Raw genomic sequence first — 24,946 nt, forward strand, 5'->3', positions numbered from 1 at the left:
TACTGGCTTAAAAAATGTATTATTTGTCATATCCAGCAATCTGAACTGGGTTTAGTTGAGTGGTTCTGTTCTGTGTGGGGTCCAAGATGGCTGCTGCACTTACATATCTGGTACATCAGCTGGAGCTGGCTAGAACAGATGTGGTGGCCGAGCATCTTTCTCCACATGGTTTTGCCCTGCAGTAAGCTTAGACTTTATCACAGCACAGTGGGCTCAGATTAGTCAGAATTTCACATAGTGACTTAGTTCAAGAAGGAAGAAGATGCTGCCTATCCTTGTAAAATCTGGGTTGGAAATTGTACAATGTCACATCTGTCACATATTCTATTCATCAAAGCAAGTCACAAGGCCAGTCCATATGTAAGATGAGGAGCATAGACTTCACCTCTTGATGGGTGGAGAGAAGGAACTGATGATGGCCAGACTGTCTATCATGGATGTCTCCAAGGATTTTAGACTAAGCATCTGGACACATGAAGTTGCAGTTAAGTGAGCCAAGGAATACTCACAGCAGAGGTTACAGTAGACCAAGGTAAGTGGTAGAGATTAGAAGTGTAGCTTTTGGACATACTAAAGTTGAGATATCTATTAGGCATCCAAGTGAAGATGTCAAGTAGAGAGATGAATACCCAATCGGGAGTTCAATGGGAGGTCTGGACTGGGTGTCCACATCTGTGAGTCATCAGTATGTAGATGGTACTCAAAGCCATGAGACTGGATGAGAGCAAACACCAAAGGAATAATTAAAGATCGAAAAGAGAAGAATTCCAAGAAGTGGGCTCTGGAACACACTAATATTTGAAGTCAGGAACTAGCAAAGGAGACTCAAAAGAAACAACTAGTGAGATAGTTACACTAAGTGGTATGAAACCCAGAGGAGAAAATATTTTTGGGAAGAAAAAATCAACTGGGTCAGCCCTTCAAATGTCATGTTAAACTAATAATTCACCCGTGGACTCAGCATTATGGAAACCATTGCACTCTTTAACAAAACTGTATCCATCAGGTTTAGGGTCATGGCTAGATCCTGCACAGTTAACTCAAGGAGCAGCCCAGGAGAGTCTGGGACCTGGAATTATAAAACCATGTTCTTGTAAGACAGCCATAACTGTAGAGTTAGAGGGACACTATCATGAATCCCTGCCCTAAAACACAGCCTAGCCAGTCGGTGGAACTTTCAACACAATCCAGGAGGACGTAATGTTGAGTAGCCCAGGCAGACAATTTGCATCACACAATTTTGTCAGCATGTGACCGTGGAGGTCATTAAATTCTGACATTAAGAGCCAGAATTTTTTCTAAACCAGAAGGATGGAGAGCTGTGTCTGAGAGGGCCCGAGGTTACCAAGACAGGAACTCAGGCAGGAGATTATCTGCCAGACAAGTTTGTCACTGGGAAGAGCAGAAACACAGTTAAGCAACACATGCAAACATGAGTTATTGTTTCCAAGCCTGTATCAGACATTAGCTACAACTTAAGCTAAATGAACTTCAAGTGTTTGACTAAGACAGGGCAGAGGAGAGAGGTGAGGTTGCACCTGGGACCAAAGCGGGTGTGAGAATGTGGGGCACAGGTGAGAAGTGTGGACTGGAGGGAGGCGGGGTGGTGGGCAGGGGAGGCAGGTGAGGACAAAAGTCGACTGCTCATCTCAAGCTACTGGGGCAGCCCCACAAATACATGTGTTATGTCATTTAGCACCATTCACACTCTGAACAACTTATTGTGACTGGCAATCAAAAGACCGTCCAGAAATATATTGGCTCTGATAGTTTCATTTAAAATGGAGGAAAAAAGATAAATGACATTAGAATTCTGCAAAGAGCAGAGCTGAGGATTGAGATGGGAAGCTGGATAACTCTGTGACTGATTACCGGCCTCCCTCGACTGTGCTCTTGGCAGATGCACAGTTTCTCTGTAAGATTTAACAGCTATTAGCAAGTAACTAAAGAAGACAAGTGAAAGAGACAGCTGAGCAGCCACTTGCTAGTTTTTCTTAAATTTACGTCCCTTCACTACATAGGGTTGGAACTGAGATGAGCAAATCTTCCAACGTGAAAATAATTGTGTTTGAAAGTATCTCTTTTCAGAAAATCATTTTTCTTATTTTAATAGAAACATCCAGAGTTGTGTGCATTCCCCTGCAATGTGAGGTATGATGAGGTTGACTGTGGAATCATAACAGAGCAGGGCTGAGACACTCTACTGTGCCTTGGCCAAAAAGCTACCATCCCTACCCCTAGCTCCACTCCCAGTTGGAGAAAGAGTTTCAAGGCTCCCAGTGGAATCTGCCAATGGTTTATGATCTTTCTTACCAGGAGATTCCTCTTTATTCTTCACCTTCATTCCTCTCGCCATGGATCAAGCCTCCCGGTAAAGTTATGAAAGAACATTACGACTGTCCAAGGGAGATGAGCCCTGCAGCCTCAATTTCCAAGGGGGCAAAAGTCATAACTGTGAGTGTCAAAACTGCCACTGAGATTCTTCGTTGATACCACAGCCATCCATTAACTTGTTCCTGGAGTCAGCAGCGCAGATGGTGGTAACCGCAAATAGAATGTACCAAGGGGCCTGATGAGAGCCCTAAGCAGAGATTTCGATTGGGCATGAAAGTCCTTGAAAAAGGTATCACAGGAAATAAAGGGAAAAGCTTTTTTTTTTTACTCCAGAGAAATGGAATCCATTGTACCAAATTCCACCACAGGAGCTGGCTCTCTACAGCTTTGAGGTGAATTTTACGTCCTCTAATGACCAAAAAATAACATATAGGAAAATGGTAAAGATACACTATCATATGAAGAACTGAAAGTCTTAATCAGACTGCCTGATTTATCATCCTGCTCTATGACTTTCTAGGTTAATAGATCTTGGGGAAATTACTCGATCCCTCTCCGACTCTGTTTCCTATGTATAAAATATATGATAATGGTACCAACTTCACAGGGAAGTTATGAGGATTAAATGTATTAAAATGCTTAAATAGTGTGTCAGATTCAGAATATTGGCTATTATTACATATGTGACATTAGGTATACATTATTATTTGTTCACATTGGTATATGTCTAGAAATCTAGGTTTCACTGCAGACTTTATACCTCTTTATTCCTTTTGTAAGTTTGAGCAAATTTCTGTGCCTTCTATTAGCACAAAGTTGGTAAATACATATTTGGACACCATTCTTCTCCTTTCTCTTTTTATTTCTATCGCAGACATAGGTTAATTACAGCACTGTTACACCCTGAGACCTAAATATGTTTTAGAATTCTTGTCAACATGTTGTTCCCAGCAGCCACCATCAATTAGTCCACATTGACATGAAAATTAAAGCTTATTTGACCTCTCAGATTTAGGGCATACAAGCTTTTAAGGAAACGATAGTTCCCATTCTTAGTCACCCCAGAGTATCCCATTGCAGTCTCATCCCGGAGCTCTGCTTTGCCACAAATTTCTCAGTGTGGTCGACAGGACACAGCAAAAGGCTACACATGGGATAATCCTTGAGCAACTACTCTAACATTACACCATTGTAGGTAGCCACCCCTGGAAAAACACCATGGTTGGCACGAGAACGCTCTGAGTGTTGCTTATGATCAGTAGACAACAGCGTCTTGAACTCTTGTTCTACAAAAGACACTGACTGATGATGTGAACTCAGACTTTGGGCAGATGGAGATGAGGAGGTTGGTGCCTGCGCAGCCCAGTGCTCCTTCCCAAGCCGGGCACCAAGAAGGTTGTCCTTCCTAACAAGCCTCTTGTATTGCTCCCCACAGCAAGGGCTCCTAGGCATCCGGGCCCTGGTCAGTCGGCACAGAAGACTGGGCTACCTTTGCTTTTATTTTTTCTTGTTAGGTGAGAAGAGAAGAGCCAAAAGAATAAGTACCATAGACAGATTCCGACGTTCACTGAATGTCAAAGAACTCACCTATGAATATCCGGTTCCTGTTACATAAAGAAAACTCTTATGTGTTTGTTTTGTTTTGTTTTGTTTTTTTTTTTTTTACCTTTTGGTGATAAATGAATTTTTAAGAATACTGAAAGAATTGTTTTATTTTTTAATGTTCAGTAAAGGACAGCATCTAAGAATCACCTTACAAGTACTTATCTTTGATCAAAATCATAATTTTTTGCTCATATTTAACCACTTACTTTGAAAAAAAAAAAAGCCTGTTTAAATTAGAGGACCTTGGAATGATGAAAATGTCATGTGGATGTGTTTAGATTACAAGTGGCTAATGATGAAATTTAGGCTAAATTTTAAATATCAGAATAAGATTCCTATAATCCTTAAGAAGGTTATTAAGCTATTTGTAAAATAGCATATCAAGTTCCTCCATAAATAAAGAGCAATTGGTTAGCAAGTGTTAACTCACAATGACCTGGACCACACCCTGCCCTGTGTGGGGCCAGATAGACCAGAGGCCCAGCCAGTGTGTAGCATTTATTGTTCTTTCCCATTTCTTAGAGGATAGAGCAGAGGTTAAGAGTATAGACTTTGGAGTCAGGTCTGTGATTGAATTCGGACTCCATAATTTTGCTGTATGACTTTGAGCAAATTACTTCATCTTTCTGAACTTATTTTCTCATCTGCTATTGTCAAAATTACATGTATACAGGGCCTGGCATAGTTTCTAGCACATAGTAAGCTCTGCCTATGGTGATCATCATTAGAGTCTCCCAGGGTTCCTGGAGAGAGTGATGGGACAGATAGGAGTCAGCCATACTGTTCTTTACATAAAATGCCTGCAATCATATTTGTATTTAAAATATTATTTGAAATGCAAATGAAGATCAATTCTTTTTGAGAAAAAAAAAGTATGTAATGATAAAAGGTTTTCCATCCCTTTAATGGGTTAATTCGTTCATTCATGAGTTGACAAACTATATTTCAAACATCACTAGATTTCAAACTAGACTCTGATGTATATCTAAGAATGTAATCCTCCTCCATTTCTCCTCCTTTCTAGCTTAGGTTAAGCACAAATGAGCTACTTCCAGAGAGAAATCTTTTCTTTTTTTATTTACTCCTATCCCACAGAACGGATTAAAGGCTGGTGACAGATCCAGGCACAGATTTGCTCACTCAGCCCATACTGGTGGACATCAGCTATGTGCTGGGTGCCATGCCAGTTACAGATTAGTACCAATGGCTAAACAGTTCTCCTGCCCCTTTCTGAACTTTGAATCTACGCCTGGAAGCCTGTTAGTGACCCCAGATATTCTCTCTAAAACCATTTTGTTCCCATTCTACACACTCTTTCTGGGGCCCTCATTCTCTCCTATGATGTCACATACTAACTATGGGTTGATGACATGACTCCTAAACCTGTATTTCCCCAGATGTCCTCCCTGGGTTCCAGGCCTACATTTCCACCTCTGCCTCCAGCATATCTTCCCCAACATATCCCAACATGACTCATTAATATATAACTGTTACAACAACTTATTCCCCAACCTGGACTCCCTGTATCTGATGTATTTAGTTATTTATCTAATTCTCTCCACACCCCTAAGAGTTAGGTCTATCATTACCTCCATTTTGTAGATGAGGTCATTGAGGCACAAAGAAAAGTGGCTTACTTTTCCAAGGCTGTGCAGCCAGAAGGTGGTAGTGTCAGGACCAGAACCTGGCAGTCTGATTCTGGAAGCCGCATTCTCAGCCCTTTGGTACACCCATCCTAAATGTAGGTCACATGGGGGTTACCATTGCTAAAGAGAATAGATCAGATGGTAGTGTTGTTGCTCCATAATTTTAACTACAAAATCCTATAAATATAGTAGGGGATCATAGTTATAAGTCACTTTGGATTCATAAAAAACACTAGTTTTGCAAAAACAAGGTACTTGAAGTCATTTCTGCAAAAACCCAGTATATGCCAAGGCACAGGGATGTGAGGAAGCAAGATGTCGCTTGACGGTGAGCAGTTGGCTCAGCTTGGTTGGAGCATAGAATCTGTAGGCTGAAGTGGTAGCAGACAAAAGGCTGGTAAGGTACCCTAGAACCAGATTTTGAACGAACTTTTAGTTATATTAAAGGGTTTATTCTGTAGGCAAATAATGGAAGTAGGGGTGGGGGAGCAAGGCAGGGAAAGCTCATCTGACAAAATCATTACCAAGAGCCTCTTATGAAGTAGACATGGTTCTAAGTATTTGAAATACAGTGAGTTCTTACCCTCAAGGAGTATACAGTCTTAATGGGGAGCCTGGAAAATATGCTTGTAATTTTTAATACATCATGATTGAGTGTTACAGGGGCCTATTATGGGAACAGTTATGAAGCACTCCTAACCAACCTATGGTGCCTTATAAGGGAATATTTCCTAGAAGCACTCAGATATTTGTAATGAAGGGAATTACATGATCCCATTTGTATTGTAGAAAGATAGTTCTGCTAGTAGATATGGCTATTCCAAAGGAATACTGAAGAAGGAAGGTCACAGAGGAGATTATTCTAATAACCCACATAAAAGTTGATGACCACTTGAACTGTCATAATAATAGAGAGGGAAGAACAGAATGAAGAGGACTTTTGGCAATAGAAACAACAGAACTAGTGGAATCTACTGAAAGTGAGTGTTGCTAGAAAGGAGTTAATGAGAAAGATTCTAATCTTTCTAGTTTGATTATCTGGATGGCTGATTATGCCATTCAGTTAGGGATAAAGAAGAGCAGAATGAAAGAAGAAGATGATTAATTTCATTTGGGGCATGTTAAGTTAAAGGCACCTACAATTAGAGTTGTATGGTGAGTGGATATAGCCATGTATAAACAAATTATGTGATGCTGCAGACTTAAGTTTGTGAATATCCATCATTTGAAGACATTTGAAATCAAACACAATTTCTCAGTAGAACACAGAATGTATAAAGAGAGGAAATGCCATAAGTCACATGCAAACAAAATAAAACAAACAAAAGAAATAAACAGTTGTGAGGCAGCATACCATGCAAGACATGACCGCAAGAACTTTGGAGCCAGATTGCCTAAATTCAGATCCTACTTCAACCACTCTTCAGCTGTGTGACCTTGTGCAAGATAGTTAGCATCTTTGGGTATCAGTTTCCTACTCTGCAAAATGAGATCTACCTCAGAGGTATCATGATGTTTAAATAAGTCAATGTTTATAAAGCATTTTGAGTAATGTCTGGCCCTTAGTAAATTTGGGTTAGTGTTTTGTTCTTGTTAAATGCAAAGTATAATAAATCCTTTAGCTGCAAATATTGATCATCATTTCTTATTTTATTTTATTTGTCTACTGTGTCTTATTTTTCTAAAGGCTGTGAATAGTTTACCTTATTCTACTCTTAATTCTAGCGGGTCCTGAATGAAGAATTATTAAATTCACTACTTATTTCATGTTAAAAGAAAATCCCAAGAAAGATAAAATCAATCCTTTTCTTCGCAGAACAATTACCTTATTAAAAAACTCAGAAAAGTTCTCTCTGGGCATATCACAATGTAATCACCTGTTTCTAAGGATCAAATTGATAAACAATTTTCTCCAAAAGGATGTTTCTTCTAGTAGTTTTCTTCTTTTACATTTTTTTCATTTTTCAGAATGAAAATTACAAAAATGAGCTTTTCGTAGATTCAAGCAGTTTCAGCCCTTAGAGTTAACTACCTATCTTTGGCATAGTCATGACCATCAAGGTCCCCTCTGTGGGGACCAAGATTTCCTGCTCCATGTCACCACTGAAAATTCTTGTCTTCATGACTTACAGTGACTAATGCACAATAACCTTGCCTTTCTGCTCAGCTCATAGAGCATCAGCAGACATCTCCCTCCTGGGCCCATTGGAAAGCTTAACAAAGAACTGTCAGGAGCTTCTTATCCAAGCAGATAGGCAAGTTTAACATTCTTACCAATCTTAATAAACCCTAAGTTAGCTTTTTAACAAGAACTATTGTCTTGAGACTATAGCATAGTGATGGAGATAATAAGTAATAGAAGTTTAGAGACAAGATTGTCCCTATAAGATGAAGGTGTCAGGAATGGCTTTTTAAGTTAGAAAACTCAAAAGATAAATAGAGTTTGATAGCGAAAAGAAGGAATAAAACAATATTCCAGTATAGAAACAAAATTTAACGACACCAAAGCAAAGCTAAACCAGATTTGTTTGGGCTATATATAGACAAATTTCCTGGAATAAAGTAGTTAGTAATAGAAGTGATAAAGAATAACGTGGAAAGTTGGTGTGAGGCATGTTTGTGAAGAGCTTTCAAATGACAAGCGGAAAAGTTTGGGCATCATTGTGTAGTTATTGAAATCATCAAGAAAGGTGGTGACATGAAAACAGCACTTAGGGGAATTAATCTGTCAGTAGGGTCAGAGACTGAATTGGTGGTGTAGAGAAGGAATTCAAATTATTCTGAACTTTGAAGTCTGGGAGAATATCTTGATAGGTAGCAAAATAAAGAGTGCCACTTTTGAGAAATCGTTTCCAATTCCTTCCCACAATATAATCATATTTCAAGTGATGGCACACTTTTTTTCTGTAAAGATCATATAGTAAATATTTTAAGATTGTGGACGTTCAGTCCCTGTTACAATGACTCAACTTACTACTGTAGCACAAAAACAGTCTTAAACAATATATAAATGAATGAGCATGACTGTGTCCCAATGAAATTTATTTATGGACACTGAAATTTGAATTGCATATAATGTTCATGACTCACAAAATATTATTCTTCTTTTGATATTTTCCAAACATTAAAAAATGTAAAAAACACTCTTAGCTTACAGGTTGTGTAAAATCAGGTGGTGAGCAGGATTTGGCCTATAGACTGGAGTTTGCAAACCCCTGGTTTATAGAACATCAGTCAGAACTCTATCCAACATCATTTTGAAAACTTTGGATTCTCTTCTGAGATCTTATATTGAGCACTTGAAAGGAGATGGTTGAAATGGTGAGTCAAGTGGTAAAAGTTGAAGGAGACAACTAAGTAGACAGTAAGACTAACCATATAAATCACTGGGGTCAGTGGGGCAACATATGTACCTATATGCTCCAATCCAACAGCTACTTACTTCAGAAGAAAAGGGAAAATCAATCAATAAATATTACTTCAAACACATTCTGAACTCAGCATTCTAGTAATTGCACAGGGAAAGGCAAGTGGTGGGTCTTGCCTCTATTCATGTTGATTATGATGCACGTAAGGAGAGCAGCACAAATGCAGTTTCTAAACAAGTAGTGTGGGTGGCAGCATGGAAGGAAGCTTAGTGTGAGTCCAGTGTATCAAGTTGGAGCAACTCTGAACAAAGAATTTACATTCGGAGAGACCAGCTAGGCTGGGATAGGTGATGAGAACTAGCCTGGAAACCGAGTGAAGAGAGAGATAAGAGGAACATAAAGGAAAAATTGACCAGACATTGCTAATTAAGATGTGCAGAATGAAAGGGGAGTCATACATTAAATGTTTTAAAATTTGTTTACTATATTATTCAATGCCACTAAGAAGCATGCAGCAGTGAGACGCAAGGGGGCCAGTGTAGGCTGTGGGAAATGGAGAACTAGGTGACTGGAGGCTAACACCTTACACAAGCAAATCACACACGTGCACTAAAGTCTGACTGATGTTAGGCTGAATTATTGGCAAACACGGGGAGAAGGTATTCTATTCATGCCCTCATGTTAGCTATTTCTCAAGTGTTATTAGATGGAAAAATAAGGGAGAAGTGATATCATCATCATGTTGATGTTCCAAATAAGTTAACCGTCTTCTGCATCACGTTATATAGAATCCCCCTCATTTCTTCAAGGTAATTTCTTTCCACAATTTGGCACTAGTCGTGTCTTATAAAACAAGCATATCCAAATATATTTCACTATTTATCTTCAGTATTTTTCTCTTAGATCTGTTTACCTATCCATATCATAAATGTATGGGAAAAACAAGACCACAATATGGCCAATAATTTACATGGAGGCGGGAATAATATTGGAATTCAGGAGAGGAAAAGGCTACATAAATATATGCCTCCAACTCTTAACACCAACTATTGGTTTTCTCTGCTTTTTCCTTATATGCTGCTGTTTAGAGGGTTTGCTAGGGTGGCTGCTCCCTAAAAGAGTCTCTCCCTGCTATAATTGTTCACCCAAAGCAGAAAGACATTAGGCAGAGAACCATAGCAGCTCAGCCTGTAAGTGGACCAAGGCATATTTCTAATAAGCCATTTTTTATTTTTTGAATTTTAATTTGTTCATTTTTTTAACCAGCAGGTTATCAGTCAGCCATTTTATACACATCAGTGTATACATGTCAATCCCAATCTCCCAATTCAACACACCATCACCCCACCCCCCGCAGCTTTCCACCCTTGGTGTCCTTACTTTTGTTCTCTACATCTGTGTCTAAATTTCTGCCCTGCAAACCACTTCATCTATACCATTTTTCTAGGTTCCACATATATGTGTTAATATGCGATATTTGTTTTTCTCTTTCTGACTTACTTCACTCTGTATGACAGTCTCTAGATTCATCCATGTTTCCACAAATGACCGAATTTTGTTCCTTTTTTATGGCTGAGTAATATTCCATTGTATATATGTACCACATCTTCTTTTTTTTTTTTTTAACATCTTTATTGGAGTATAATTGCTTTACAATGGTGTGTTAGTTTCTGCTTTATAACAAAGTGAATCAGTTATACATATACATATGTCCGCATATCTCTTCCCTCTTGCATCTCCCTCCCTCCCACTCTCCTTATTCCACCCCTCTAGGTGGTCACAAAGCACCGAGCTGATCTCCCTGTGCTATGTGGCTGCTTCCCACTAGCTATCTATTTTACTTTCGGTAGTTTATATATGTCCATGCCACTCTCTCACTTTGTCCCAGCTTACCCTTCCCCCTCCCCATATCCTCAAGTCCATTCTCTAGTAGGTCTGCATCTTTATTCCCGTCTTGCCCCTAGGTTCTTTTGATCATCTTTTTCTTTTTTTCTTTTTTAGATTCCATATATATGTATTAGCATACAGTATTTGTTTTTCTCTTTCTAACTTACTTCACTCTGTATGACAGTCTCTAGGTCCATCCACCTCACTACAAATAACTCAGTTTCATTCCTTTTTATGGATGAGTAATATTCCATTGTATATATGTACCACTTCTTCTTTATCCATTTGTCTGTCGATGGGCATATAGGTTGGTTCCATGACCTGGCTATTGTAAACAGTGCTGCAATGAATATTGGAGTGCATGTGTCTTTTTGAATTATGGTTTTCTCTGGGTAAATGCCCAGAAGTTGGATTGCTGGGTCATATGGTAATTCTATTTTTAGTTTTTTAAGGAACCTCCATACTGTTCTCCATAGTGGCTGTATCAATTTACATTCACACCAACAGTGCAAGAGAGTTCCCTTTTCTCCATACCCTCTCCAGAATTTGTTGTTTATAGATATTCTGATATGCCCATTCTAACTGGTATGAGGTGATACCTCATTGTAGTTTTGTTTTGCATTTCTCTAATAATTAGTGATATTGAGCAGTTTTTCATGTGCTTCTTGGCCATCTGTATGTCTTCTTTGGGGAAATGTCTATTTAGGTCTTCTGCCCATTTTTGGATTGGGTTGTTTGTTTTTTTAATATTGAGCTGCATGAGCTGTTTATATATTTTGGAGATTAATACTTTGTTGATTCGTTTGCAAATATTTTCTCCCATTTTGAGGGCTGTCTTTTTGTCTTGTTTGTAGTTTCCTTTGTTTGCAAAAGCTTTTAAGTTTCATTAGGTCCCATTTGTTTATTTTTGTTTTTATATCCATTTCTCTAGGAGGTGGTCAAAAAGGATCTTGCTGTGAATTATGTCATAGAGTATTCTGCCCATTTTGAGTTTACTTTTGTGCATGGTGTTAGGGAGTGTTCTAATTTCATTCTTTTACATGTAGCTGTCCAGTTTTCCCAGCACCACTTATTGAAGAGACTGTCTTTTCTCCATGGTATATCCTTGCCTCCTTTGTCATACATTAGTTGACCATAGGTGTGTGGGTTTATCTCTGGGCTTTCTATCCTGTTCCGTTGAACTATATTTCTGTTTTTGTGCCAGTACCATATTGACTTGATTACTGTAGCTTTGTAGTATAGTCTGAAGTCAGGGAGTCTCATTCCTCCAACTCCATCTTTTTCACTCAAGCCTGTTTTGGCTATTCGAGGTCTTTTGTGTCTCCATACAACTTTTAAGATTTTTTGTTCTAATTTTGTAAAAAATTGGTAATTTGATAGGGATTGCATTGAATCTGTAGATTGCATTGGGTAGTATAGTCATTTTCACAATATTGATTCTTCCAATCCAAGAGCATGTTGTATCTCTCCATCTGTTGGTTTCATCTTTAATTTCTTTCAACAGTGTCGTATACTTTTCTGCCTATAGGCCTTTTGTCTCCCTATGTAGGTTTATTCCTATGTATTTTATTCTTTTTGTTGCAATGGTAAATGGGAGTGTTTCCTTAATTTCTCTTTCAGATTTTTCATCATTAGTGTATAGGAATGCAAGATATTTCAGTGCATTAATTTTGTATCTTGCAACTTTACCAAATTCATTGATTAGCTCTAGTAGTTTTCTGGTGGCATCTTTAGGATTCTCTATGTATAGTATCATGTCATCTGCAAACAATGACAGTTTTACTTCTTCTTTTCCCTTTTGGATTCCTTTTATTTCTTTTTCTTCTCTGATTGCCATGGCTAGGACTTCCAAAACTATGTTAAATAATAGTGGTGAGAGTGGCCATCCTTGTCTTGTTCCTGATCTTAGTGGAAATGCTTTCAGTTTTTCACCATTGAGAATGATGTTTGCCGTGGGTTTGTCATATATGGTCTTTATTATGTTGAGGTAGGTTCCCTCTATGCCCACTTTCTGGAGAGTTTTTATCATAAATGGGTGTTGAAATTTGTCTAAAGATTTTTCTGCATCTATTGAGGTTATCATATGGTTTTTATCCTTCAATTTGTTAATATGGTGTATCACATTGATTAATTTGCATATATTGAAGAATCCTTGCATCCTCGGGATAAATCCCACTTGATCATGGTGTATGATCCTTTTAACGTGTTGTTGGATTCAGTTTGTTAGTATTTTGTTGAGGATTTTTGCATCTATATTCATCAGTGATATTAGTCTGTACTTTTCTTTTTTTGTAGTATCTTTGTCTGGCTTTCGTATCAGGGTGATTGTGGCCTCATAGAATGAGTTTGGGAGTGTTCCTTCCTCTGCAATTTTTTGGAAGAGTTTGAGAAGGATGGGTGTTAGCTCTTCTCTAAATGTTTGATAGAATTCGCCTGTGAAACCATCTGGTCCTGGACTTTTGTTTGTTGGATGATTTTTAATCACAGTCTCAATTTCAGTGCTTGCGATTGGTCTGTTCATATTTTCTATTTCTTCCTGGTTCAGTCTAGGAAGGTTATACCTTTCTAAGAATTTATGAATTTCTTCCAAGTTGTTTATTTCTTCCAAGTTGTCCAAACCTGGCATAGGGTTTCTTATAGTAGTCTCTCAGGATGCTTTGTATTTCTGTGGTGTCTGTTGTAAATTCTCCTTTCTCATTTTTAACTTTATTGATTTGAGTCCTCTCCATCTTTTTCTTGATGAGTCTGGCTAATGGTTTATCAATATTGTTCATGTTCTCAAAGAACAAGCTTTTAGTTTTATTGATCTTTGCTATTGTTTTCTTTGTTTCTATTTCATTTATTTCTGCTCTGATCTTTATGATTTCTTTCATTCTGCTAACTGTGGGTTTTGTTTCTTCTTTCTCTAGTTCCTTTAGGTGTAAGGTTAGTTTGTTTATTTGAGATTTTTCTTGTTTCTTGAGGTAGGATTGTATTGCTATAAACTTCCCTCTTAGAACTGCTTTTGCTGCATCCCATAGGTTTTCGATCATCGTGTTTTCATTGTCATTTGTCTCTAGGTATTTTTTTTATTTCCTCTTTGATTTCTTCAGTGATCTCTTGGTTATTTAGTAACGTATTGTTTAGCCTCCATGTGTTTGTGTTTTTTACGTTTTTTTCCCTGTAATTGATTTCTAGTCCCATAGTGTTGTGGTAAGAAAAGATGCTTGATATGATTTCAATTTTCTTAAATTTACTGAGGCTTGATTTGTGACCCAAGATGTGATCTATCCTGGAGAATGATCCATGCGCACTTGAGAAGAAAGTGTAATCTACTGTTTTTGGATGGAATGTCCTATAAATATCAATTAAATCTATCTGGTCTATTGTGTCATTTAAAGCTTGTGTTTCCTTATTAATTTTCTGTTTGGCTGATCTGCCCATTGGTTTAAGTTAGGTGTTAAAGTCTTCCACTCTTATTGTGTTACTGTCTATTTCCTCTTTTATAGCTGTTAGCAGTTGCCTTATGTATTGAGGTGCTTCTAGGTTGAGTGCATATATATTTATATTTGTTATATCTTCTTCTTGGATTGATCCCTTGATCATTATGTAGTGTCCTTCCTTGTCTCTTGTAACATTCTTTCTTTTAAAATCTATTTTATCTGATATGAGTATTGCTACTCCAGCTTTCCTTCGATTTTCATTTGCATGGAATTTCTTTTTCCATCCCTCACTTTCAGTCTGAATGTGTCCCTAGGTTTGAAGTGGATCTCTTGTAGACAGCATACGAAAAACAGTCTTGTTTTTGTATCCATTCAGCAAGCTTGTGTGTTTTGGTTGAAGCATTTAATCCATTCACATTTAAGGTAATTATCGATATGTATGTTCCTATTACCATTTTCTTAGTTGTTATGGGTTTGTTTTTGTAGGTTCTTTTCTTCTCTTGTGTTTCCCTCTTAGAGAAGTTCCTTTAGCATTTGTTGTAGAGCTGGTTTGGTGGTGCTGAATTCTCTTAGCTTTTGCTTGTCTGTAAAGCTTTTGATTTCTCCATTGAATCTGAATGAGATCCTTGCTGGGTTGATTAATCTTGGTTGTAGGTTCTTCCCTTTCATCACTTTAAGTATATCATGCCACTCCCTTCTGGCTTGTAGAGTTTTTGCTGAGTAATCAGCTGTTATCCTTATGGGAGTTCCCTTATATGTTATTTTTTTATTTTTCCCTAGCTGCTTTCAATAATTTTTCTTTGTCTTTGGTTTTGCCAATTTGATTACTTTGTGTCTCGGCATGTTTCTCTTTGGGTTTATTCTGTATGGGACTCTCTGCGCTTCCTGGACTTGAGTGGCTATTTCCTTTCCCATGTTAGGGAAGTTTTTGACTATAATCTCTTCAAATATTTTCTCGGGTGCTTTCTTTCTCTCTTCTCCTTCTGGGACCCCTATAACACGAATGTTGGTGTGTTTAATGTTGTCCCAGAGGTCTCTTAGGCTGTCTTCATTTTCTTTTCATTCTTTTTCTTTGTTGTGTTCCACAGCAGTGAATTCCACCATTCTGTCTTCCAGGTCACTTATCCATTCTTCTGCCTCAGTTATTCTGCTATTAATTCCTTCTAGTGTAATTTTCATTTCAGTTATTGTGTTGTTAATATCTGTTTGTTTGTTCTTTAATTCTTCTAGATCTTTGTTAAACATTTCTTGCATATTCTCAATCTTTGCCTCCATTCTTTTTCTGAGGTCCTGTATCATCTTCACTATCATTATTCTGAATTCTTTTTCTGGACGGTTGCCTATCTCCACTTCATTTAGTTGTTTTTCTGGGGTTTTATCTTGTTCCTTCATCTGCTACATAGCCCTCTGCTTTTTCATCTTGTCTATCTTTCTGTGAATGTGTTTTTTGTTCCACAGGCTGCAGTATTGTAGTTCTTCTTGCTTCTGCTGTCTGCCCTCTGGTGGATGAGGCTATCCTAAGCCATTTTTTATATACACTGAATGAAATAAGACAAAAAAGGGGTTATTGTCTTCATTGTTTAGACTCATATAAAAGTAAAGTCTTTAGACTTAATTCTAAGGTAGTCTCATTAGTTTTCCATGTCAAAGCATAATCAGCTGGTGCTCAGTACATGTTTTTTGCCAAATTAAATTTCTTGCCATTTTCCTACAACTATTTATATATTAATACAATAGTTTAAAACATGAATGCTTCTTAAAAATTTTAAACACTAAGGTTTAGATTAAAATGTCCTTAGCATTTGCCTACATTTAACCCTTAATCATAACTTTAAAAACGTACACCTACCAACTGGTCTCCTTAATTATTAATTAGGAAATGTTTAGAAGTAGATAATTTTCTGATTTATTTACCTTTTGCAAAGATATAGTTAATTTATGAAATCAGAAAATTAGCTGGAAGCAATCCTAGCCTATTTTTTAGTTGAGAAAGTAAGACCCAAAAGGTTTTTAATGATTTTCTCAAGATGTCACAACTAGCCAGAGGCTTCAGGATTACAATTTTCCTTTAATATGTTAGGAGGTACAAAGAATACCTGGTTCTTTGGAGACACAGAGGAGGCAGGAGAACCCTAATCTGTGACCTAGCTTCCCCTGCCCTAAGTTGTGTTGCTGCCAATAAATGACCACGAATGGTATGCTGCTTCTCTCTTCATTACAAAATATTTACTGTAAACAAATTATTTAGTCAATATTTAACCAAATATATTATAAATTGTTTCAATACTACAACTATAAATAGATGTATTAAAAATTCTACAAATTGCTGTAAAAAAGAAAATAAGTAAATATAGAGAGTTCAAATCAGAATTAGACTAGCAATATTATTATCTTAATTAAATGCTATGTTTCCATTCCATGTCTCTCTCATTTTATTTAGCCTCTGCATTAATCCAGGCAGAAATTGAATTAGTCCAGATTAGGTCTTGATATATTATTTGTAGTTTTTTACTAGAGCCAAATTGTGCATTTTCATCCAAACAGGTATAATAATTCTGTCAGATTCATATAAAAGCAATTTTAAGTGTACAGCAAATTGTTATATTAAAATAAATTTTTCATATCTTTTTTCATAGACTTGAGTCAAAGGAGCCTTTCCTATCTGTTGGGTGAGTATATGTTTAAATTTTTGAAATCTCAATTCTCTAATTGATTTTTAATTCAAATTAACAAGGTCTTCCGAGACAGTACTTTCAGTCCTTTTAAGCCCATATTCAAAGTCATAACCTACCATTGATTCATCATTTCCTTAGTAATAGGGCTATCTACCTTTAAAAGACAACTAAAATGCTCTCTGGGCTGTTTTCTGATCTCAGAAATTTAACTAATGAATGTATATGAAATCCTTTATCCTATGTAAATCTAAAAAGGTACACAGTGATTATCTCATCACGTAAAAGTGTGCTCTGATTGGTTTTAAAAATTCCTCTGAACCACAGCTTCAGTATTCCTAGTCTGTCTATTCATTTTTGTACTGTTTCCTTTAAATTTACTCTATTCAGTATCTCTTCCCCCTTTTTCTCTAAATCTGTATCCAAAATCTTTTTTCTTTTTCCCCTTTCTCTCATTTCCCTTTTATTTCTCCGCTGCTCACACTTACTGCTTCTCTGAACACAAAGCTGAAAAACCCTGAAGCAGATTAAGTAAGACTAATGCTTGCCCTCTCTGATAGTATTGTTTGGAGTTGCAGTACATGTTCTAATAATAATATACTGTTGACAAGAATATGCATGTACTATTTTTAGCCATTTAGCTAATTAAGACTCAGCAAAGATGTTTTTACTGATCTATTACATAGTCCTTTGACTAACATATTAAAATGTTTTATTAAGGGATTCTGCCTCATTATGGTTGATGTTATAAAGTATCAAAAAGCATTGGAAGATGTGACATATAGTTTAGAAGAAATCATGCTGTATTTGATAAGAAAAAAACACACACACACACATAGGCAGTCATGACCAGAAACATAGGATGAGGTTAGATTTTTAAATGATGACATCAGTTTTCTTCTATTACTTTGCTTGCAGCCGATGAATATTTCTGTCACTCATTGAACAACATGGTTCCCTCTGCCCTTCTACTCCTCATAAAAGATTTTCAGAAGACCATTTGAATCACAGGAATCAAAATAATTGTTAGGGGTTCTGGGAGAGAAAAACAGTAAATGCATTTATTGGAGGACTTCATGAAAAATGAAAGGTCAAGTTGATCTGGCTCAAAAAAATCATTAGCACATGCTTCTTTCGTTGATCATCAGATCCTATTTTTAAAAACTTTTAAGCCTGAAGTAATCTTTTGTTTTGAATGCATATGTGTCCTGTCCTCAAGTCCGGAGGCTGGAATAGCTTCTCATTATGCCTCAGTGCAGTTGTTCTGCAGCATTTCCTGTTCTGTCGACTACTTTGAGGTGGAATCCAGTTTTTATTGCAAACCTCTGTTTTATGAGGGCAGATGCTCAGTAGTCTTTGTTTTAAACTTATCAGGAGTTTAGAACTCAGTATTAGAGCACTGAGAAAAAGTTTCTTCAAAAGAATGATCTATCACTCAACAAATACTACTCAAAATGGGAAAACTGGCGTGGCAGTAAGAAGATATTGATTTCCTTAGATTTGTCTTAAAATAAGTGGAGGAAACAAGCAACCCAAATAGTTCTGCTGACTGGATACTTTAATTTATAGCTAAATGTCTCCATTCTCCTGTAAGAAAATGATTTTGAATAAGATTGTCCAAAAGTATGTATGAATCTCTATCCTGACCCTGTTCAGTAAGAGGAAAGGGTGATAATGAACATAATGGACACATATGAGCCTACTAGGCAACAGGTAATCTACTATAAGAACCATGATTCAAATTTGTGTCTTTAATTTCGTCACTTGCCAAAGGGAATAAATATGCATGATGTACTGTCTGTGGTATCAGTTGACATGTGAGTATTTAAGGTCGAGTTTTTCTAGAACCCTGCATATCTTCTTACATTAATTTTAATTCTATGTTCAATAAAATTACGTTAATGAATAAATCAATACTAAATATTGCATACTTCAGTCCATTGCCTGACAGTGTCTGAAAGCACTTATTAATACATATGTACTTCTAGAAGTTGCTTTCACCATCAGAGACTCTGACACTTACAAGCTAGTTTTATTAATTTAGTCAGTTACTTAAACTCCCAAACCTCAGGTCCCTAATCTGTGAAATGGAGATCAAAAAAGAAAATTTATATCAAGGATTTAGCACCGTTCTTGGCACATAGTAATTGTTCATAAATGTCAGCTATTATTACAGTTATGGAAGGTATATTCATATATAATGTTCTAAAAACTCAATCACAGAGGTCTGAAATAGTTTAGAGAATAAAACTCCACTTCTGTAGGCTGTGCTTTGAGTTGCATGGGGAAAATAAAAGAAGTTTTTATAATGGGGAAAAAAAATGACAATTGTGAATGGAATATACATGAGTAGCAATATTTGGGTTCATATTTTAATGATGAATACTAACAATTGTCATTTAAAATTTTAATTGGACCTGAAGAAACAAGAAACATCTCAAAAAAACAACCTAACCTTACACCTAAAGCAATGACAGAAAGAAGAACAAAAAAACCCCAAAGTTAGCAGAAAGAAAGAAATCAAAAGATCAGATCAGAAATAAATGAAAAAGAAATGAAGGAAACGATAGCAAAGATCAATAAAACGAAAAGCTGGTTCTTTGAGAAGATAAACAAAATTGATAAACCATTAGCCAGACTTATAAAGAAATAAACGAAGAAAACTCAAATCAATATAATTAGAAATGAAAAAGGAGAAGTAACAACTGACACTGCAGAAATACAAACGATCATGAGCGATTACTACAAGCAACTATATGCCAATAAAATGGACAACCTGGAATAAATGAACAAATTCTTAGAAATGCACAACCTTCCCAGACTGAACCAGGAAGAAATAGAAAATATGAACAGACCAATCACAAGCACTGAAATTGAAACTGTGATTAAAAATCTTCCAAACAAAAGCCCAGGACCAGATGGCTTCACAGGCGAATTCTATCAAACATTTAGAGAAGAGCTAACACCTATCCTTCTCAAACTCTTCCAAAATATAGTAGAGGGAGGAACACTCCCAAACTCATTCAACGAGGCCACCATCACTCTGATACCAAAACCAGACAAAGATGTCACAAAGAAAGAAAACTACAGGTCAATATCACTGATGAACATAGATGCAAAAATCCTCAACAAAATACTAGCAAACAGAATCCAACAGCACATTAAAAGGATCATACACTATGATCAAGTGGGGTTTATCCCAGGAATGAAAGGATTCTTCAATATATACAAATGAATCAATGTGATACACCATATTAACAAATTGAAGGAGAAAAACCATATGATCATCTCAATAGATGCAGAGAAAGCTTTCAACAAAATTCAACACCCATTTGTGATAAAAACCCACCAGAAAGTAGGCATAGAGGGAGCTTTCCTCAACATAATAAAGACCATATATGACAAACCCACAGCCAACATCATCCTCAATGGTGAAAAACTGAAACCATTTCCACTACGATCAGGAATAAGACAAGGTTGCTCACTCTCACCACTATTATTCAACGTAGTTTTGGAAGTTTTAGCCACAGCAATCAGAGAAGGAAAAGAAATAAAAGGAATCCAAATTGGAAAAGAGGAAATAAAACTGTCACTGTTTGCAGATGACATGATACTATACATAGAGAATCCTAAAGATGCTACCAGAAAACTACTAGAGCTAATCAATGAATTTGGTAAAGTAGCAGGATAAAAAATTAATGCACAGAAATCTCTTGCATTCCTATACACTAATGATGAAAAATCTGGAAGTGAAATTAAGAAAACACTCCCATTTACCATTGCAACAAAAAGAATAAAATATCTAGGAATAAACCTACCTAAGGGGACAGAAGACCTGTATGAAGAAAATTATGACACTGATGAAAGAAATTAAAGATGATACAAATAGATGGAGAGATATACCATGTTCTTGGATTGGAAGAATCAACATTGTGAAAATGACTCTACTACACCAAGCAATCTACAGATTCAATGCAATCCCTATCAAACTACCAATGGCATTTTTCACAGAACTAGAAGAAAAAATTTCACAATTTGTATGGAAGCACAGAAGACCCCGAATAGCCAAAGCAATCTTGAGAAAGAAAAACGGAGGTGGAGAAATCAGGTTCCCTGACTTCAGACTATACTACAAAGCTTCAGTAATCAAGACAGTATGGGACTGGCACAAAAACAGAAATATAGATCAATGGAACAGGATAGAAAGCCCAGAGATAAACCCACACACCTATGGTCACTTTATCTTTGTTAAAGGAAGCAAGAATATACAGTGGAGAAAAGACAGCTTCTTCAATAAGTGGTGCTGGGAAAACTGGACAGCTACATGTAAAAGAATGAAATTAGAACACTCCCTAACACCATACACAAAAATAAACTCAAAATGGATTAAAGACCTAAATGTAAGGCCAGATACTATCAAACTCTTAGAGGAAAACATAGGCAGAACACTCTATGACATAAATCATAGCAAGATCCTTTTTGGCTCACCTCCTAGAGAAATGGAAATAAAAACAAAAATAAACAAATGGGACCTAATGAAATTTAAAAGCTTTTGCACAGCAAAGGAAACCATAAACAAGACAAAAAGACAACCCTCAGATGGGAGAAAATATTTGCAAATGAAGCAGCTGACAAAGGATTAATCTCCAAAACATACAAGCAACTCATGCAGCTCACTATCAAAAAAACAAACAACCCAATCCAAAAATGGGCAGAAGACCTAAATAGACATTTCTCCAAAGAACATATACAGATTGCCAACAAACACATGAAACAATGCTCAACATCATTAATCATTAGAGAAATGTAAATCAAAACTACAGTGAGATATCATCTCACACCGGTCAGAATGGCTATCATCAAAAACTCTACGAACAACAAATACTGGAGAGGGTGTGGAGAAAAGGGAACCCTCTTGCACTGTTGGTGGGAATGTAAATTGATACAGACACTATGGAGAACAGTATGGACATTCCTTAAATACTGAATATAGAATTACCATACGACCCAGCAATCCCACTACTGGGCATATACCCTGAGAAAACTATAATTCGAAAAGAGTCATGTACCAAAATGTTCATTGCAGCTCTATTTACAATAGCCAGGACATGGAATCAACCTACGTGTCCATCAACAGATGAATGGATAAAGAAGATGTGGCACATATATACAATGGAATATTACTCAGCCATTAAAAAGAATGAAACTGAGTTATTTGTAGTGAGGTGGCTGGACCTAGAGACTGTCATACGGAGTGAAGTAAGTCAGAAAGAGAAAAACAAATACCGTGTGCAAACACATATATATGGAATCTAAAAAAAGAAAATAAATGATCAGAAGAATCTAAGGGCAAGACTGGAATAAAGATGCAGACCTATTAGAGAATGGACTTGAGGATACGGGGAAGGGGAAGGGTAAGCTGGGACAAAGTGATAGAGTGACATGGACATATATACACTACCAAATGTAAAATAGATAGCTAGTGGGAAGCAGCTGCATAGCCCAGGGAGATCAGCTCGGTGTTTTGTGACCACCTAGAGGGGTGGGATAGGGAGGGTGGGAGGGAGGGAGATGCAAGAGGAAAGAGATATGGGGACATATGTATATGTATAACTGATTCACTTTGTTATAAAGCAGAAACTAACACACCATTGTAAAGCAATTATACTCTAATAAAGATGTTAAAAAAATAAAATAAAATAAAATTTTAATGCGAAGAAATATTGATAAAATTTTAATGTGCATCTTTTCTTAATGTAAATTAGGGAGCAAAATTCTTCCTTTGATAAATGTGCTACAGTAATTATGAAATAAAATGTTTAAGTGTCACAAACATAAATTCAAATTAAATATGCCAACAGAAAAATTTGTCAGAGAAAGTTATAACACAAGGAAGTATTTGCTTATTGAAAAAGGTTAGGGAACTGTGAAACGAAATTAAGTTAAATTTCAGATCTTAGACCTTCAACTATGTGGTGATATAAGAAGAACTTTCTTTCCTATGCGCCAGTAAATTATTAGTAAAATAATGTAATTAAGAAAAATTAAAAACTAGCCTTTATCCTGGAGTGAGGCATTAAGGCTCATCCCAGAGTCTGAATCTGTTAATTCAGGTAGGTCAATAGATGCAGTGTTTTCCAAGGCTATCTAGGCAATTCTGATACCAACCAGTGCTGGAACCATTGTCTACATCATGTATGCAGCCTCCCTCATCCTTTCCTTACAAGCATACACAGGTTGTTCTTGCAGACATTTATGGTCTCTGGAATCTCTTCAGAAAATCTTTGAAATACAACTTCCCATGGTCTCTCTCTGTTTTGGATATATATGGCGGAAGTGGACACATTGATCGAGAACTGTCTTGGAGTTCATCCATCAGAGACCAGGATAGATGTAAACAGACGAAAAGGTGTGCCATGGAGGTCACCATGGTGCCTAGGGAACACACTGCCTGTGTTCATTCTAATGTTTTCCTAGACCTAAGGTTGGGATTATATTTTTAAATACTATAGCTTAGTATTTAATAAATATTCTATTACATGAAAATAAAATGTTTTATATTAAAATTATTATAAATATATTTAATATAAATAAATTTTATGTAACATATGTATTACATATGTAAATTCATTAAAATATATCATAAAATACATTTTATTATAAATGTAATAAATTTAAATAATAGATTTAAAAATTCAAGTTCTTTCCTATCTAACTCACTTAAAAGTAAAAAAAAAAAAATCAATCGACTCTGTTTTTTAGAAAGGAGCTTAGGCTTGAGTGCTAAATGATTACTAGATGTTTGATATTCTACTCATCCTCAAAACATTACATTTTAGATCAATTTAGAAAACTTTCTGGCAAATGTTTTCTTGTATGAGGCATCAGACAGATTCTGATTTTGGAAATAAGCTGGAAGAGAACAGACATCAATTTGCATTCAGAAAAGTGAGTAAGAACCAAGCGATAGTCTCAATTAAGAGTCTAAGATATAAATCTTAGTTTGAAACCAGTCTTGCCATGAAAAATCTTTTTACAGCTTTTTAACGAAAAAAAGAGATGAGGGGAAAGGAAGCTCCTGTTCATTTGACATTGAGATTCACAGTGTAAAAGAACATGTCAAGACAATGCATGAATTCCCTTCAAGAGCAAGTGGCTGTCAACACTTTGCAGACACTGAGCCACTTAAAAGTATATTCAAGGCACTAATAAAATTTTCCATGTGAATTATTTCCTCTTACCTCTTTAGCATGAAGTTAACCTTTTTCAAAGACTTTTACTATGAATGAGCTGTATTTTGGAATTGAAACTTTGAAGCATACCAATGATTTTACAGTTGAATTTTTGTATGATTAGCTTTATTATGAGGATGATTATTTACTGCATGGGTAAATATTTTTTCAGATTTTTTCATTGTATTAGAATAATTTAAATAACTCAGAAGAATTTGAAATTTTTATTGGAATAGCTCAGAATATATTGTTTCTCAGGCTTGGCTGAGAGACATTAAAAAACACATCAAGGATAAAAATATCAAAATTATTATATTTATCTCAGTTAAAACACTGGCTGTATGAGTGAGCTAATCATGGTCCAGCCAATGGAGTTCCTGCATCCCCTGAGAGGTACCTGACCTATTCTACTAAGTGCAACCAAGAGGGGGCTAACACTGCAAGGGCAGCAAAGCTCACCCTACAACTAAAAGTATTCTTAAGTAATTGCTAACATATATATATATATATATATATATATATATATATATATATATATATATGCACCACACTGCATGGCATGTGAAACTTCCCCAACCAGGGATTGAACCCATGCCCCCTGCAGTGGAAGAATGGAGTCTTAACCACTGGACCACCAGGGAAGTCCCATGCTAACAGCTTTATTTTGTTAAATAATTTTCCTTGGAGAATATTTCCCCCTTTTCTTTCCAGTCTTGGAACTGAATTTGGAGCTTCAGTGTACTTCTGCTATTGTTATAAAGACATTATTAAACCTCGACA

General features: G+C 36.4%; 1 protein-coding gene across 6 annotated transcripts in view; it reads left to right on the plus strand.

Annotated features, from left to right (window-relative positions):
• The window catches only part of RALYL (RALY RNA binding protein like), an 867,550-nt gene that overhangs the window by 683,499 nt on the left and 159,105 nt on the right, over nucleotides 1–24,946 (plus strand). For all 6 annotated transcript variants that reach the window (XM_061172228.1, XM_061172229.1, XM_061172227.1 and 3 more), the window contains one exon: nucleotides 16,899–16,931. In XM_061172228.1, the coding sequence (XP_061028211.1) occupies nucleotides 16,899–16,931 (33 nt within the window). The remainder of the gene's footprint in view (nucleotides 1–16,898; nucleotides 16,932–24,946) is intronic.

Source organism: Eubalaena glacialis, chromosome 17 (genome assembly GCF_028564815.1).
Source record: "Eubalaena glacialis isolate mEubGla1 chromosome 17, mEubGla1.1.hap2.+ XY, whole genome shotgun sequence".
NCBI classification, from domain to species: Eukaryota; Metazoa; Chordata; class Mammalia; order Artiodactyla; family Balaenidae; genus Eubalaena; species Eubalaena glacialis.